The sequence below is a fragment of the Gobius niger genome, assembly GCF_951799975.1.
Source record: "Gobius niger genome assembly, chromosome: 3".
In the NCBI taxonomy this organism is placed as follows: Eukaryota; Metazoa; Chordata; class Actinopteri; order Gobiiformes; family Gobiidae; genus Gobius; species Gobius niger.
This window is the reverse complement of record NC_136854.1, coordinates 9,042,097-9,061,349: the sequence shown is the minus strand read 5'-3', so window position 1 is coordinate 9,061,349 and position 19,253 is coordinate 9,042,097. Positions and strand designations below refer to the sequence as shown.

Genomic DNA, 19,253 nt, shown 5'->3' with positions numbered 1-19,253 from the left:
CGAAAAAAAGTACACGCAGAAACACGAGCTTCAAATGAAACGCGCTGCTCCGAGAGCTTCAGCCTCCGTGTGCGGAGAGCGAAAGTGAAACCACTTCACGAGCGCATGGCCTGCACTGTTGCTTTTTTTTTTAATTTATGTTTTTTTTTACTTTGCTGCTGTACCATTTCTTCTCTATTTCTTCTTTACATTCTATAAATCGGCTTTGAAAGCATTGCCAATTGTATTATAAGGATATAAATACTGTCTAATAACAAACAACTTCTTATTTTTTAGATTGCTCCAAACCACGGGTCCTGCACCGTGAACCGAACCGTTAGAGCTGAACCGCTAATATTTCTCCATAAATATTCCACTGTTTCTTGATTTCTATTCCCTGAGTTTTGAAACATATTGTCGATGTAGTTTATAAGAAAGGAGTACGGGTGCAAACACTCCAATTGCAGTTTGTTTGACATTACTTTTAGCATTCATTATTTTAAACATTTGGAGTGGCCATAGTTTTAGGAATGGGTTGGGAACCACTGGTCTACTTACTGCGGGTCTACAGCTGTACTGAGTGACGGGTTATAGGGACTATACTGGACATTTCTTTGTAATAACTCATAATCTCTGAATATCAAATGTGGAGACTAGCGAGGCCCGGCCAAAGGCCGGGTCTCAGCTAGTGACCTCAGATTAAGATAAAAAGGTGAAACTGAGCAAAATGTCAATATTACTTTCAAAGGAAAGTTTTAAGATTTAGATTTGCTCACTTGATTAAAATTGTGGCAATCTCCTCGGAGGAGCGTGGTAGCTTCCAACTTCACCCCTGTTTGGAGCTATAGGAATACATTGGGAGAGGCCAAATGCTAACAACATCTTTAGTCGTTTTGCGTGACTGAGGGTACGCACAAAGACCAGACAGGTACGCATCAACTCATCTAAGCTAAGGCAAGAACGTATCTCAGTCTGTAAAAACTGTGAACTATTCCTTTAATGAGGATTTTTATTCATCTTGTTTTTTGTGATATGTTTTTGTAATTGTATTTTTGTTATGGTGGTTTCCGGCTTTTTGTCCTTACTGCTGTGATGCTGATGAAGACCGGGTTGTCAGACATGTTGGCATGGCCATATATTAAGTACTTCCTCGTGCTGTTCGTATTTGTTTATAGAGTGCCTGGGTTTGCCGCTCTTTTGCGTACGGAAAAAATAAAAAATGACTGACTGAGAAGGCGTGAGACGGGGATATCCAACCAGTAGCTCGCCAGCCCTTTCCAAGTATCTCCCCAAAGGCTTTCTACATTTTTACATGACAAGTCCCATGTTTTTATGCATTGTCTTTTTGTTATCAGCATGTAAAAATACTTCCCTTGACAGATGAATATTTACCTTGATGGACAAGTGCACGTATAAGAGATAAAGGTGAAGGTTTCAGTTGATGAAGGTTCATTAAACAAGGATAGCTCTCTGTCATGTGTGTTACATAGAATTGGCCCTGGCTCGAGACATCAAAACATGCAACATCTAACAGCAGTACTACAGTGAAAGTTTTTGAGTCAATTTGCTCCCATTATTCTTTTGTTGTGTTGTGTAAGCGCTGAGGCAAACCAGGGTCAGAAGCACTTTTCTTTCTTGGAAGTCCACCGGCGTTCACTTCAACTGGGCCAAATATGAACGCAAACCAGCTTTAACAAAGGAAACGTCCTCTGAGCTTCTGCCTTAATGTTCCTTTCATTTCTAAATAGTCTGACCTCTCTTTGATGTGTGTATGTACTTGGACCTGTATTTAGTCTAAAGGTCTTTTGTGTAGCTCTCTGAGACATATATTGCATGGACCAGAAAGTCACTGCAAACTTAAATAACTTTCCCAGACATAAAAGACTGTGCTCTGTAGCTTCACAGAACTTTGTTGGCTTTATCCTTATTACTCTGAGGCCGTATCCTTCTGCCTTGCTAGATTCGATCTGCTCAAGGTTGTGGATAGTGGCAAAAATGTTCTGTTATGCTTTATACTGTAACATCATTTGTATTCATAGAAAACTTGACCAAAAAAGGTTGCGTTTTCTTTGAATACATTTCTTGCGTCGCCTCTAGGTGTTGTGCTCTTGTGCTTGAAACCGCAAAGGCAGATTTTGGCTGCTCATTTTAATCCGAGTTCAACTACAGGACTATAGCTTCCATACAGAATCATGCATACACATGTTCTCATCTGCTTTTAATTGGCCCCTCTGTTGACATGGGCATAATACAGAACGAGTCTAGGATTCAGTGATGGAGTGGTAAAAGGAGCATTTGCATTTTAAGAAGAATCTAGGTGGTATTTGACTTAGCAACACATTCACTCAGGTACCAGTCTTGCCCAAGGACACATGGCCTGAATCCCAACCTTTGTGCTGTTTGGCCAAACCTCTCGACCTGCTCGGCTGCTCCAATTCTACGTTTGTAAGTGACAAGACATCGGGGGTTGTGCTTCCGGGTCACATCTGTCAGATCATAGTGTCTCTCTTAGTCTTTTTAGATGGATATTAAAACAGCATTTTGGTAATTCGTGGTATTTATATAGCTTTAATACAGACATACTGTATATTAGGGATACACCCATCGGCTTTTTTGGGCTCCCGATCCGATATTTTGACACTTCATCTGGCCGATACCAATGTAATACTGATCCAATACAGACTTTTTATATTATATTTTTATATAATGTATATAATTATATTATAGCCTATGGATATTACAGTAGTTTCACCTGCTGGCCTTTTTTAAAATAAACATGCAAGAGGTTTTGGCTTTAGCTTTGAATTTTAAATGATAGTTTTTTCAGAAGCAGGTGTTAGGAGGATATTAATACATTTGTCTACTATCGTTAACCTGCTGCTGTGTGATGTTGATGTTGTTCTGTTCAGATCGATTTTACAGTTTCTATGGCTGCTCGATTATTGAAAAAATGAAAATGTTCTGTTTTCTGGACAGTCATAAAAGTACAAATGATTTTTTTTTTTAAATCCAATTGTGCTAATTTTGTCATCGTTTAGTGTAATAATCGAAATTGTAATTGAATTTCGATTAATTGCACAGCCCTAACAGTTTTTGTGATTTTGTTTTTGCAGCCATCTGAATTCTGTTTTGAAATGTGTCTTGTAAGCCCATGAGGGCTGGGCACTTACTTATGTGCACAATAATAAGAATATATTAAATCAAATCAAGTCTATTAAAGGGACTAAGCTAGGCTACTGATTTGATTTGGTTTCACCAGCCAAAAACTTTCAAAACACAAACAAACTTTTGGCTCATTTTGGCTCCTCCTGTGTCACGCAGAACACAGGCCTATTATACTTCCTATTAGATCATAAACTGTGGAAAAGTCAAACCCTTTCCAAACCAGTAAACCTAGGGGAAACACTGTCCCCGAATGCCACGGCAGATTCACACGCGCGTAGAAACTCCTTGGGTAAATTTTGCCCTATACCTGAGAGCCCGAAGATAGGGCCTTTTCCCATACAGATATAGACGGTTCTAAAAGCTGGATGTCAAATGCTGAGATTCCCAAAATCCGGTTTACAAGCGGTGCTTATGCGTGAGCACAGCAGAAATGTCACGATCTCTTTTCAATCGATTTCTCCGTGTTTTTCCGAGCTGGCTCTGCCCTCTCTCACCTCAGCTCTCCTCCCCCTCCCTTACACAGCTCTCTTGCAAGAGCCGTGTTGCTATTGTAGTGTATGAATAAGACATGCATAGCCCCAAGCGTTCACCGACTCCACCTTTCGCTGTAAATTCTCTGAGCGGAGTCATGTATATATGCATGTCCACAAACGGGGCCTGTTAGGGAAATGATCGCAGCGCTCTCCGCTTGTTGAAAAAATATCATTTTATTGTGGCACTACAAAGTGAAATATTAATCCGCCGTATGACCTCATTCTGTAAAAGTGCTATTTACGAAGTTGAGTGGTGCGGAACGCGGCGGCCTGCTCTTTGGTTTATGACTACTTTGTTCTTGTTGTTTGAAACTTGGGGATGTTTTTGCAAATAATTTTTCATCATCCATCCTAGCGGCTCTTAGTTCGGAACTTTATGTACTTTGACAGGGTTTCCGCAGGACATTGAACCATTAAAAGTGATTAAATGAATTTAGCCAAAAATCAAGGCCTTAAATATAACTAAAAAAAAACATTACATTCAAACTGGCATTAAATCTGAATTTAGTGCAAGATTCCGACATTGCTGAACAATTTTTGCTGTACAAGTTTTTCGAACACTGGTTCCCAAAGTGGGGCTCACGGGACACTGAAGCGGGGGTCGCAAGATGGTTTTGTAACTATATTTTCTACATTTCTGACATTGAATTTGATAGATTTTGATTGAAAACCGCATATTTTTATCAAATAACCATCAGAGCCCCAGAGCATGTGAACAACGCCAAAGATAAAGTTTTACTTACCCGCAGATATATTCAGATCCATAAATGATAGAAACAAGCTATTTTCTTCTGCGGAAAGACGAGAGTCATAGCTCCACAATGATATCCGGGATATTGTGATGACGTCATGACGACATCGTCAAGTTCTCCAATAGTAGCGCCCCCTTCTGTCAGCTAGTGCACAGCGCGGTGACGGGGTTTTCCCCCAGAAGACTGCGTGTTCCGCAAATATAGTTCCTCTCCGTTTGTGCGTGGATGCAACCGGAAAAAGCCGCCACATACAACTCCCTGTGTGGTGGAAATGATTCATCTTGAGGAGCTGAAGGCATTTGTTTAGTTTACGACGGAGGAGAACAAGTTTGGTGTGGATGCAAGCCCGTCGTTGGACGCTTGTGCTTACTAAAGTCAGACGCTTGTCACAAATGTCACCGAGCGTCAGCTCAGAGTCTGTTCGTAGCATCTTGGAAGTAGCTGTTGCCTGAAATACACCTGCTACATCTCATTGTTGATTAAAAGTCTGCAATAAACCACAAATGCGTGAAGGCTCAGTGTGTGATCGTCATAAAGCTGCTCTATGTCGTTACGGATTCATTGACGTTATTAGTGCATAATGCTTGTTTTCATGGGAGAAAACCGGAGCTCAATGCAAGCTAACTGTGATAACAAGCTATGGTTTTCTCCCGGAGCTAATTGTAGATGATGTGAGTAATAAACTACAACATCAGCCCAGCCCAGCTCAGTGTGTGATCATTGTTCTTTATTGACTTTATTTGTGCATATTTCTCGTTTTCACGTGAGGACCGGAGGTTTAGCTTAGCATTAGCTTTCTCCGGTGCTAATGCTACAACAGGCATCCTCGAGGCCCAAACACATTCCCAGCGCAGATTCAGCCACTGAAATAAGTTTTCTTGTCACCGCTTTTAATCCTGGTGTTTAGATAAAGAAACACTGATGTGTGTCTTTGTAAAAGTCCCAGAGCTGCTGTAGCTCCAGTTCACAATGAAGCTAAACCTCCGTGACTTGTGACTTGTTGACATCTGTGGGGCCGGCGTAGAATCTGCCCCGGTGGCTCAGCTACAACGTGCGTCACTATGGGGAGAAAGCTCCTGATTGGTCGACGCTCGCGAATTTCTCCAAAAAGTTCAACATTTCCCAACTCGAGCGTCGGCCGCGCTCGATGCCCTGGAGGCGCGTCAAACGCTCACCAAGCGCGAAAAACCTCAAAGCCCGCCGCACAGGAGGTGCGTGACGCGCTGCGGGACATCTTGATCTTGATGCCCCCCGGAGGCGCGTCCTCCATGTATTTTAAATGTAAACCTGACGCATTGGAGGCCCCAAAACACGTTTGGTGTGGACACAGCATTAGTAACACACGCTATTTCATGACGCGCTTTTCGCTGGTAAAAATATCAAAATATTGTGCTAAAGCTGGGTGATATAATCGTGCTCCTTGATCCACAGGGGCCCTGGAAACATTTCAAATGTGCATAAAGTTTGTTATACATGTTGTTGACCTTTTCTCTTGAAAGGGGATGTTTTTAATGGCATGACAGTGTGACAAACTCCAGGTAAAAATCACCTAAAATACTTTTTGGGGCTCTTGTTAAGAGAGATCAAAATACAGCATCCAAACTAACTTCATTAAAGGTTTTTATTTTTATTTTAGTGCTTTATATGATCATATATGCTCATTACATTTTGCAGAATGCGGTCCTGAGATGTTGGTTGAGTGATTGTGGGGTCGCAGCCTAAAAGTTTGGACACCCCGGTCTTAAACATAGGCTGCTGTTTTCATTGACTCGTACAACTAGAGGTCGACCGACATATCAGTATTTTACAATATCAGCTATTGGCCGATATCATGACGCCAAAAGGGTGATTATATCCGGTACTGAAAGTACCAGTGCTTTGGAAAGAGCTCAGTCAGAGCTTTAAAATGAGCCCCCCACAACTTCCTAGGTCCTTGAACCATAAGAGGTGGAGACTTACCAGTTTTTTGTTGTTTTTTTCGGAATCTGCTGATTTTTGTCTTTGAAATGAGCTCCCTGTGAACTATCTACTAAACATGAATGTCCTGAATAAATCCGCCCTATGCTCCTACTAAAGCGCCCTACTGTCTCAGTTCAGTGACACATTTCACAGTTTAGAAGCATCATACATGGGATAATAGGGCCAAAAACATCAGCGGTGCATATTGGCATCAGTCTGAGACAAACCCTTATCGATCGATCGACTTTTATTTCCTTGAGTAAACAGTGTTTCAGACGGTGCAGGAACATTGGCACCTGCTAGTGCTCCCAACTCCAAGAATGTCAGTGTTTTGGTTTATAATATGTATTGAGTAGTTTTGGCATGTCAGGCTCATGCTAAGGTTAGCATGAGCCTGAGCCGCGCCTACAGAATATCACCCTGAAAAGCTCCTTCAAAGTCTATTTTGTGTGATACGCAACAATACTGGAGTGAAAGAGAGACATGGTGGCAGGTTGCATGAGGCTCTTTCCATTCCCGACCTATTCCTTTTAGAGCGGTGAATAGACCTGATTGACTCCATCCCCACACACATGATGCTTTATCTTTCCCCTCTCTTCCTGTTTTAGCTGTCAGTGTGTGTGCTCCCGTGTCACTCCTCGTTCGGCCGCTGTCACTGGGGGGCACACCCAATCTAATTCAGCCTCTGACCACAGCCTCTGTACGCTCCAATGTAGACTTCAGTTCAGACTGGAACACATTAACTCGAGAATAGTAATACATTTTATTTGTTTGGCGCCTTTCTAAGCACTCAAGGTCGCCATCACAGAGCAGCTGTATTTGAGCTGACATTAGATTACACACAGGTAGACTCTATTTAGTCATTGGGTCAACATGTGATCATTCAGAAATCATCAGGCAACTCCTCAAGGCAAAAGGAAAGGGGGGCCGGTACAATGCACATCAGACTTTTCAGTTTTTTATTTATAAAACAAAAATGTAAATCATGTATAAATTTCATTTCACTTTATGATGACTGTCTTTTATTCATCCCAATCAATTAATATTGTGGGTTGGCCTGTCATCACGGCTCCATTATCTTACTGTTTTAACTCTCACTGTGACAGACACACTCCAGAAGCACATGGCTACTTAATATGCGAAAACAAGCCTGTCAGGAGACTTACTATATTGACTTAAGAAATGACATATTTTGGGCTGACTATTTTTCACTTGTACATTTATTTGCGTTTCCCCAACATTATCATCTTATTTTCACAGGGTTTATACCAATTTTAATGCTTTTAATGCCCAATGCTATATTTTTAATGCAACAAACACAGTAATTGTACTTCTAAAGACTTCAGATCAAGCAGAGGAAAACAGTTTTTTCAATGAATCTATGGCATAAAAGTTCAAGCAATGTTGATACACGTCATTTTCATGCTTTAGAGTCCAAAGTATATCTTCAGAGTCCATAATATTGTTTATCGGCATGTCGTCCTGCCTCGAACTTTGAATTTTGCCATCGTAACAGGCGATGGCAAAACCTACAACGCCACCAAAAGTGTTCATATAATTGAGATGATTACAAACTAGCACAAACACATTAATTTCAATTAATTCTAAAGATTTTAACACGTTGAGCCAGAACCTTTCTATTTGCGTGTTTCTGGTTCGCCTGTAGATCTGACGCACACGCTACATATACATATACATATACATATACATATACATATACATATACATATACATAATATCGTTCCATTGACGATATCCATTGACTGAGAGGAGATTTCACGTTTCCTTCAGTAATGCATCCAGTGAAGTTGTTTTTCTTGCTTAGACATACTGTAGCTTAGTCCACTTTATGTCTGGCTTTATAAGGGACCACTGGCCTATTGTATATTTGGGTTATAGGGAAAACCCAACCAGACACAATGAAAGCATGCAGACTCCTCACAGAAAACCGCTCAGCTCCGCCAGCACTCTAAATATGAACATCCATCTCTCTTCACTCTAATGAATACTGAAAAAAGCCATTACATATGGACTTTATCCAGCGCAAGCCACTTTAATCTGTTTACACAAATGCACTTGGCAAAAAGTAACATCTAAAAGCCTAATATCCCGGCTCCAGCTCCACTGCTCTCAACAGTTCCTCTCTTTGGACTTTCTTATTTTTTACGAACAGTTGCTGAGACGGCAAAAGAAGTGGAGCTGTCTCCTTGGATTGTTCCAGTCTGTGCGTCTGGATGTTTTCCTGACCATATGTTTGCTTTCAGCTCTGCCATCAAGCTGAAGGATGGATGTAAATTCAGTCCTGAACACGAGCTTTGCCTTTGATGTGATGACAACTTTTCTTGGCTTTTCTTCCTACAACTTTATGAATATAGATTAGAACTGTTATAGTTAAGTTTGCCTTTACAGGGCATCCTGAACTCTACAGCGAGAGAAATGAGTTTAGTGTAGTTAAGATCTTTTTCTTTGTCTCATCCCCCACTAGTTCATTCAATAGATCAACCTCACGTAAGTGATGAACAGACTTTTTAGGGCAGTACTTTTTAGGGCCTTTATACATTAATTATAAGGATTTAAATTTGACTATATTATGAATTTTTAGTATTTATAATTTAATAATGGAAGGTTGGATGGTTCTTCCCAGCGCTACATATTTTCCTGAAGGCCTTTTTCTCAATGTAAATTGAATTAAGAGTGGTCGTGTAGGTATTACCCCATATCTCTATACAGTAACTGATGAAAGGTAGGATTAATGTGCAGTAAATAGTATGAAGAGCTTTAGACTTTCTCATAATTGCGCTACATTTTCCGATTTTATTTTCAATCAATCAATATATTTGTAAAGCGCTATTCACGCACGCAGTGCATCTCAAAGCGCTATAACAGGAATTAAAAAATAAATGCAATAAAAACATCCATAAACAGCATAAACTATACAGCCATACATAAATTCAAAACACTCTGTATTATGATGTGAATGTTTAAAAAGTTTAAAAGTCAGTTAGTCTGCTCAGCCCCTGAGCTGTATGTAAAGAACCATGTATATGAAATACAATAAAAAGCTGAGTCAGTTTGTCCGAGCTGACCTGACCATTGGCCATTTCAAAAAGGAACGTTTTTAGCTTAGTCTTAAAAATGGGGACAGTGTTTCACACGGACAGTGTGTCTTTGAAGAATGGAAGTTGATTCCATAAGACAGGAGCTTGAGAGCTAAAAGCTCTACTTCCTATTGTGGTTTTGAGGATATGTGGAATCACAAGCAACCGTGAGTTTTGGGAGCGAAGTGCTCTAATTGGTTGATATGGTTCTATGGCCTCTTTATGGCTTTGTAGGTGAGAGGCAGAATTTGGAATTTGATTCTATACTCAACAGGAAGCCAATGGAGAGACTTCTGCACTGGAGTTATATGCTTCCGTCTTTTGGTCGATGTTAATATTCTTGCTGCTGTGTTCTGGACTAATTGAAGGCTTCTCAAGGACGATTTTGGACATTAAGGCCAGCAGGGATTAGATGATATAAACGCATGAATAAGGGTTTCCGCACATTTTTGAATGAGGGTGAAGTGTCGTTTCTAGTTTAGTTTGTGGTCAATGATGACACCAAGTAAACTATATTTATACACACATTCTTTTGCTTCATTCAAAACAATGATGTTTCTAAAGCTGTTTATCCCTGGCCTGTCTTTCCAAAGCGTCTCTCTCCATGATCCTCCTGTCGCTCTGTGTCTTAGGGAGATTATGATCCGGCCAAAACCAGACTTCTGCACTTCAAGATGAACCCCACGGCGGTTGCCAAGCAACAGCGGCAGCAGGAAGTGGACTCCCTGCGAGAGGAAGTGATGCGGCTGCGGGAGGTGGTGCGCTCGGTGCAGGAAGGCGGGGCCCCGGATGAGGGCGGCGCGCTGGGGCTGCCTCCGTCCAAAGAGGTCCTGGGTAAGAACGCTCGGTCTTACTGCTGCACAGGGGCCAGAGGAAACAACACTTTACGAGTCAGAAACGAACAAACTAGCTTAATTTTTACTTTCCAACCAAACCTGTATAGAAATGTGCTGTCTCAACAGCAATAGCATCATTTACAAGGTTTGTACAGTCATGGAAATCCTGGGAAAGTCTTGGAATTTTATTATCAAATTTCCAGGCTCTGGAAAAGTTTTGGACTTTTAAGAAACTTATTTAGGAATCCTAAAATCTAATTGAAAACATGAGCCAATCAAAAGTAAATCCGGAATCACGGCGCACAGTTTTATTCAGGCAGTGTTTAGGCCTGTAGCGGCGACACGTTCCCGCCCGTGGGCTAATGTGAGCTACAATTATAACAATGATACGTTTATGGAGAAAATATTGGCTTCATTACTCAACGAACACAAGACCAGGGGATGCAGTGGATGGGATTTGTATTACCACGTCATGTGCGGCTAACGATGTGAATTTGGAGATGGAGTAAAGAGTTAGTGCTTAGTATACAGCTCTTCACAACATAAGTAGAATGCTCCATTGATTTGAATGGGATGTTCCAACGTTCTACCGGTCATTATTTTTTGATAGAGGACCTCTGAGAAAAATAATGACCGCTGCCAATGGCAACGGAGTTCATGCTTGTGATACAGGTCTTTCATATCACTCCACACGTACGTAGTAGCGGACACTATCTCTGTCCCCGTCACTGCGAGAGAAGTTGGGGGAATCGCTCGTGAAGTTAACGTGAGTCTGACTTTCAACTTACCCAGAGATTCACCACCATTCCTCCAACTGCACCTTCAACTCAGATGGCTTCAACTCAAAAAGCAGACAAAAAATGCAAAACACAGACCAAAAAACGACGGAAACTAGACAAAAATGTGACAAGTCCCGATCAGTTTTGTTGGTCTTAGCTTTCAAATGAGACGTTACACTGGCCTATAGGTTGTAAGCTACACGCGAGAAGCTTTTAGATTTGGGTAAAGCCGAACTGGAGAAAATGTGCTTGGTTCAGGTGGGGTTTTTTTGAGCTCCATATGCAGGATTTGTCCACTTTAGATAATTTTGCCGTGTGTGCCAGACACAATCCCTCTGAGCGCCAACAATGGCTTTGCTGACGTATGGTCTAGTCAAAGAATGCAATATCATTAAAGCACATCACACTGCATCACAGTCAAGAGACTTTTAGTTTTTCAGATAAAAAAACAAAGCGATAAAATGTGTGTATTTTATTTTGTGTTGAAATGTTACACAGTATGGCTTTAAGTACAATTTTAGTTAGATTTGGTAAATTCGATCATGAGTACTTTTTACTTTTACCAGACACCTTACTTTTACCAGTGGATTTGTTTTAAATAGGTTTGGTTTATTTGAGCAGTTACAAGTTATTAGACAAAAAAGAAATAATGCCCAAAAAGGAGTAGGCCAAAGCAAACAATGCTTATTTAGGCCTACCCCATTCAATTTATTTACAAACTTTACAGCTGCTGTATGGTACAATTAAGATATAGATACATAGCCATAATCAATACATAGCCATAATCGACACATAGTTTAAGATATAGATACATAGCTATAATCGACACATAGTTTAAGATATAGATACATAGCCATAATCGACACATAGTTTAAGATATAGATGCATAGCCATAATCGATACATAGCCATAGTCAAACATTGGAAATCAGTTTACATAGTTTTCTGATCAAAGTTCAGAATCAAAGTTTACTAGAATGCTGTCCTACAATATATTGTACTGTATATTCTTAAGCATCCAATAGTACTAGGTTATCGCTGCCGTCTGATACTGCCCCATATACTACCATCATTACCATATTTATATATGCATATACACGGACAGTATATGCATGCATTAACACATAGTTTTCTTCTTGTGTGTCTTGTATGTTTTGTCATTTGTGAGTACATTTCAATGTGTCCTGATCTATGCATTAAAAGAAGCAAGGTTTGGTAAGCTGTTGCCAGAAGGGGGCGCCCTTCGAGCACCAGCCCAGCTCAGGCTCAACCTACTCTTCATTGTACATTTCAAGGAGTGCCTTTGGGTGTCCTGGTCTGTGCATTAAAAGAGCAAGAGTTTTGGTGACCTGTTACCAGGAAGTCTAAAAACGGCAATATGCTAAAAAATAATGTCAGAAAACACCAGCCAGAGCACAATCTTCCAAGGAAATGCTTTCTTCAAGAGAAAACTTGCAAATACCAGTGGCACATGGTCAAAATGTTGAATCCAACTGGTTCAAATTTAGACACTCACACATTTTCTTAAGTGTTGTCTTCTCTGAACTAGGCCGTACTTCACGCCCTCTTTTCAAAAATGGGGCGTAAAGATGACAGTTACCTTTATCAAACACAGTCCTCTTGTGGGAGGCATGGACTAGTGTTAGGTGTTAGAACACCTCTGCCAACATTTATCCTGTATGTGGTGCAATATCCTCTGACTTTAAGACTGTCTCTTACATTATGGAGCAAAGTTGGACAATGGACATGAATTTGAACATTGAACTCACCTGTGCTTGTGGTCAGGACTACTCTCGATATGATCATTTAGAGTTTGTTTTTTTATATACGCATATTTTTCTACAACTGTGTTGGTCAAACTATAAACATTGTTTTGATTTTTGTAAAATACAAAGAGGTTTATCTGACTCGTAAATGATTTCAGTTTATCACATCATGGAGAAGCCCTGCTACAGCGTAAACCCCAGGGCTGAGACAAAGGCAACTGTCTAAGCCATCAACAAGATCTATTCTGTTATGAACGGTTAAGTGAATGTGCTTGTGCGTAATCACGGGCCATACAACATGTAAGTTTACCACAGCCCTCACTGTGCGTATCACAGCACACACACACCCCTGATGCCAAAACAGCTACAACAGATTTTCCATAAACGTCTGATCGCTCATGTAACTTGTGGAGTTCATTAAACAGTAATAATAATGTCACATTTATATAAAAATAAAAAAACAAAAAACAAAACAAAAGGGCCTTTTAAGTGTTTAACATTTGCTGTAAACAGAAATCAAAGTGCCATTTCTTATCCTGACAAGGGTTTGGGTTATTTTGGCTCAGAGTGGGCTGGCTGGAGCGTTTGTTTGAGGCTAACGCTAACATTAGCATCAAGGACGTCTCTGTGTTTGAGGCTAATGCTAACATTAAAGTAGTGGGCTTGTGTCTGAATCGCCAACAGAATCAGTGACTATATAGTCGACTATATAGTGCGGGCCTATGTAGTGAATGAGGGGTTAGGGAATTGTGTTTGAGGCTAACGCTAACATTAGCATCTAGGACGTCTCTGTTTTGAGGCTAACGCTAACATTAGCATCGAGGACGTCTCTGTTTTGAGGCTAACACTAACATTAGCATCGATGTCTGTGTTTGAGGCTAATGCTAACATTAGCATCGAGGACATCTCTGTGTTTGAGGCTAACGCTAACATTAGCATCGAGGACATCTCTGTTTGCTCCAACATGTTTACATTGAGATGGTATTTTAGACTTGAGTAACTACGGTGGAAGGCCAACTCTTTTTTGTACAACCTGCACACAGCAGTACAGCTGTCTATCGTCCCATCAGGATGGGGCCGAGTGAAGCACCTCCGTCCATTGCTGTTGTGGGTCAGATATACCGGCGTACCAGAAACAATGCAAAGAAAAAGGTTCCTGCTCGGGGGCGGAATCGGTCGGAATACGATTAATTGCGGCAAAAAATTAACGCGTTAAAATCTTTATAATGAATTAATCGAAATTAACGCGTTAAAGTCCCACCCCCAGTTTTAAGGTGACATGCACCAGGAGCTCACCGCTTGTGCTAGAGTCAAATCCCATGAATCCACTCCTGAAGAAAAGTCAGACTTCACTTCCTGGTGAAGTCCAAAGACAACGCTGTCGTCCCTCGTGTCCAAAAGTCCTCTCATGGTCCTGTCAGATCCATACAAGTCCACTGCGCTCCAAAGGCAGCACACATCCCACCTCGTAGGCCACTGCTCCAGAAGATTCCCACATCCAACAGGTGTCAGTGCCGTATCCACAGACTTTAAGTGGATTCAACAAGGCGAGGTGCTTTTCCAAATAAACAGTGACTAATTACAAGCAGTGCAGTTTAGCTAACCGTCATCGCAGCAGCAGAGCATTTCCAAACACTTGTCGGGTCATGTGACCACAGCGCGTTGCAATGGATACACACAGCTTGGAGAAATAAATATTCAGCTTTTCTGTCCATACCTCTCCCTTTATGCAACGTTTACAAACATCTCCACTTTGCAGAGCGTTTAGAAAAATATCCAAATGATGTCATTTATCTGGATGCCTGAAGTTTCCCAGCTTGAACAGGTTGTTGAACAAACTGACATGTACCCCAATATATTTCAACGGAATATGAAGTAATTTGCACGTTTACATTATTTGATCCAATATATTGATGCAGTCGATCATTTGCCAGACCTGCGCTGATTCCGTCTGTTGCTGCTTCCATATATTGCGCCCTCTGCTGGTATATTTTGTCACAGTTTGTTATGCTACAAATATCGAAGCTAAGGCGTCCTAAAGCAGTTGAAAAGCCTGAATGAAGCATAACATAGGAGTATTTCTTTAAAATATTGAAGCATTCGTCTCCCACAGAAGGCTGCGTCTCCTCACATGTGCTCTCGGGAGAATTGAGTCTCGGGTTTTGACTCGTTTTGATGGCTGTCTTTGCTGACAGGCCCGACAGTGTGGCAGCGGCGCGGAGTGACAGAAGAAGAACCCGCGCATTCTCGACAGACGCACACCTTTTATCACCGGATGACTGACAATTCACCACGCAAGTGCCGAATTAGCTTTAATTAACGCGCTGCCCGTGCTAATGCCATCGTCAGAGCAAATTAGGCATTAGACATATTTCAGGGTTTTATGGGCTTTTTAAATCATTATTAGAGTGTGAGACATTTGCTGCGCACGGTTTCTCTTGTTCTCAAAGAGAGAAGTGAATATTAGTTGTTGGCAGCAAAAGAAACTGCTTTCTACCTCGGGCTGCTCAAGCAATCGCAATTGTGTTGAATAAAAATTATGATCATGAAATTATTATTTCCTGTATGAAAGATACCAACCACGAAAGGGTTCAACTGATGCACATACTTCACAAAACCTAGGAACCTGTTTTCTCAGTGAGTTTTTCTTTCCACTCTTGCAACATCTCCAAGTTAAGTAGCGCCAACAAACGTCAAACCTTCCAGTCTTGTTCGTAGCCATGCTGAGGTACCCCCCAAAAAATGTTTTTTACACAATGAACCACACTGAACACCTTTGACTCAAAGACATAACATTTGTTATATAATCACAATTGTCCAAGGCCTTGTCCACACGTAGCAGGGCATTTTTAAATCCGCCCTCCGACTAGAAAATAACTTGAGTCCACACAGCCTCAGTAAAATGTATTTTGCCATTTTTCGTAATCTTCAGTCAGATAAATGGCGCTGTTACCGTCATCGGCGAACATGTCGATGCTGTTTCTGATGTAAACACATTTATTCACGGGCACTGAAGTACGGCCTAATACTCTGGTTATTTACACTGCGTTCCAAATTATTATGCAAATTGGATTTTTGCAATAATAATGAAACTCATGGATGGTATCGTGTCTTGGGGCTCTATGAATCACTGACATAAATCTCAGAGACCTGGGATGATTAGTTGTCGGGTTAAGCCCAGTTAAGGGAAAAACTGCTGAAAAAGGGTGTTCCACTTTATTATGCAGATCATCATTTTCAAGCAATATGGTAAAGAAAAAGGGACTTTCTGCTGATGAAAAGCGTGAAATAGTTGAATGCCTTGGTCTAGGTATGAAAACCTTCGATATTCTATGAAAGATTAAGCGTAATCATCGTACTGATAAGAGATTTGTGGATGATTCAGAGCACACTCCGTTTTGTGCAGATAATGGCACAATATGGATGGTTTCTGCCAGACAAACACATCAGATTATGAGAACAGATGCTACAAAGCAGCATACAGGTATTTGAAGCTGCTGGTGCCTCTGGAGTCCCCCAAACATCAAGGTGTAGGACCCTCCAGAGGCTGCAGTTGTGCATAAACCTTCTATCCGGGCCTCCCCTAAACGGTTAATTGAATGCTGATGAACAGAAACGGCTGCAGTGGCTCAGATATACCTGAGGACTCATTTTCAAACAGTCTTGTTCACTGACGAGCGGCGTGTAACCCTGGATGGTCAAATCAATGGAGTAGTGGATAGTTGGTGAATGACCACAATGTCCCAACATAGCTGTGACGTCAGTAAGGAGGGGGCGGAGTCATGTTTTGGGCCAGAATCATGAGGAGAGAGCTGGTCGGCCCCTTTAGGCCCTTTTAGGCTCCCTGAAGGTGTGAAAATGACCTTTGAAAAATATGTGGAGTTTCTGACTGACCACTGTCTTCTATGCTACAAAAAGAAGAGCCGTGCTTTCCCTAACAAAATCCTCTTCATGCATGACAACGCACCATGTCCTGCTGTAAAGAGTACCTCTGCATTACTGGCTGCTATGGGCAAAAAAGGAGAGAAACTCATGATGTAGACCCCCTCCTTCCCTGACCTCAACCCTGTTGAGAACCTTTGGAGCCTCAACAAAAAAAACTTCTATGAGGGTGGGAGGCAGTTTTCATTCAAACGGCAGCTCTGGGAGGCTATTCTAACATCCTGCAAAGAAATCCAAGCAGAAACTGTCCAAAAACTTACAATTTTTATGGATTTAAGAATTTTGAAGCTGCTATCACACAAGGGCTCGTATGGTAAAATATAACTTGACCTGTTAATACTTTTTGGATTGAAATAGCTTTTGATTTCAGTAAATATGACCTCCTAATGCTACAAATACAACAAATGACCATTTTCAGTTAATTACAAGCTTTAAAATGTATTGAAACGATGAGTTGCATAATAACTTGGAACAGTGGATTTTGAGCTTTTTACTATATTTATTTTTGAAAAAAATACTGTTATCACTAGGACATTTTTTCCACCACATTTAAATGATCCTCTACCAGTTAAAGACTTAAAAATTATGCTGACTCTCATTTGAGTTGACAATTTAGAAAATCTTAGAAAAATGTCATTTGCATAATAATTTGGAACGCAGTGTATGTCCACACTCAAACCCATAACCAGAGAATTCCTATATCTTCACTTTGGCCGAAGGTTTCAAAAACCTTTTTAGAGACAGACGTCTGCGGTTTGGTGGATGATCGTAGGAAAAATATCTTGAGATATCGTGATGCGTGTGGACAAGGCCTACATTTCATCCCCCTCAGAGCCGTGGCAGATCAACTTGCTGATTAGACACATGAATATTGCACAGGCGCCTTAAGGTGCTTCCAGACCAAACGCTTTTTGGGCGTCAAAAACGCACCTATAGCCCGTAGTTGGACGCTTGTGCTTACTGAAGTCAGACGCTTGTCACAAATGTCACCGAGCGGCAAGACACTCTTACCGCACGTCAGCTCAGAGTGTGTTCGTAGCCTCTCCCTCTTTGCTTCTAACATGCCTTATGTATCTTTAACTATATCCCCATGGTCTATGTGAAATCTCCCCAGTATTTAAACCTATATCCAGCCCATCCAATTGAATATGGGACATATTTTGTGCCAGTAGCAAGTGGCTATAGGCCCGGTTAGCCCCGTTAAGCATGCTAAAATCGCCTACAGCACAGTGTTGATTAAAAGTCTGCAATAAACCACAAATACATGAAGCCCGGCTCAGTGTGTGATCATCATAAAGGCAGCTCTATGTAGTTACGGCTTTATTGACATTATTGCTACATAATGCTCGTTTTCACAGGAGAAAATTGGAGCTCGATGTGAGCTAACTGAGCTAACAAGCTATGTTTTTTTTGCAGCTAATTGTAGATGATGTGAGCAATAAACTACAAAGTCATCCAGCCCTGCTCAGTGTGTGATCACTGTTAAACTGTTCTTTATGTAGATGGTGGTTTAGTGGACTTATTAGTGGACTTTATTTGTGCACATTTCTCATTTTCACGTGATGACCGGAGATTTAGCTTAGTTTGTAGCATTAGCTTTCTCCGGTGGTAATGTTACAACAGGCATCATCGAGGCCCAAACTCATTCTCATAAACCCACCGGTTGGCCACACCTTTAGGCTGTCTACAATAAAAGGACACTCTTGATTTATTGGGGGGGTCATTAAACCAGTCGGTGTCTTCCATTTTCCTTGCGCAATGCAGCACATCTCCTTTATAAAGTTGATCCTGGACTTCCATTTTTGTCAAACTTCAGGTCGTTTGATGGTTCTGTGGTGAAAAACTAATAGTTAATAGTTATGTATGAACTGTACTGAGGATTAACGGAAAGCCTTTGGTGTGTTTCAGAGCTGCGTAAACAGATGGAGCGGTCCGAGCTGAGGAACCAGCGTCTGAAGGAGGTGTTCCAGAAGAAGATCCAGGAGTTCCGGACCGTGTGTTACGTGCTGACGGGATACCAGATCGACATCACCACGGAAACGCAGTACCGGCTGACCTCCGTGTACTCCGAGCACATGGATGACTCGCTGCTCTTCAAGAAGGTACGCCACCCCCACCCCCACTCGCAACCAGACCTTCAAGACAATTGCACTTGCAGACACACAGACACATTTAGTTTTTACTTTGGTGCTTTTATGTCAATGCAGTTGAGTACTTCCTGGATTTCGTGCTGTTCCCGTGTTCCGTTAGAGCGGAGTCCAGAGGCTCTATGTGTTGCATGTTTTTTTCAGCGTCTGCAGCATGTGCTCGTTGCTGAACTCCCTTTTTCATACCAAGGGTTAAGGCTGCAAGGTTTATCGAATTACAATTGAGGTTTTGACTACTGCAATAACCTAAACTCAAGAGGCTGAGGTTTTTTCTTCTTCTTCTAAGTGTTTCGATCGG

At 41.3% G+C, this 19,253-nt stretch overlaps 1 protein-coding gene across 1 annotated transcript in view; it reads left to right on the top strand.

The window, feature by feature from the left end:
- Positions 1 to 19,253, top strand: part of mad1l1 (mitotic arrest deficient 1 like 1) — a 135,022-nt gene that overhangs the window by 70,779 nt on the left and 44,990 nt on the right. The window contains exons 16-17 of the mRNA XM_079552627.1: positions 10,119 to 10,320; positions 18,717 to 18,910. Of these exons, the coding sequence (XP_079408753.1) occupies positions 10,119 to 10,320; positions 18,717 to 18,910 (396 nt within the window). The remainder of the gene's footprint in view (positions 1 to 10,118; positions 10,321 to 18,716; positions 18,911 to 19,253) is intronic.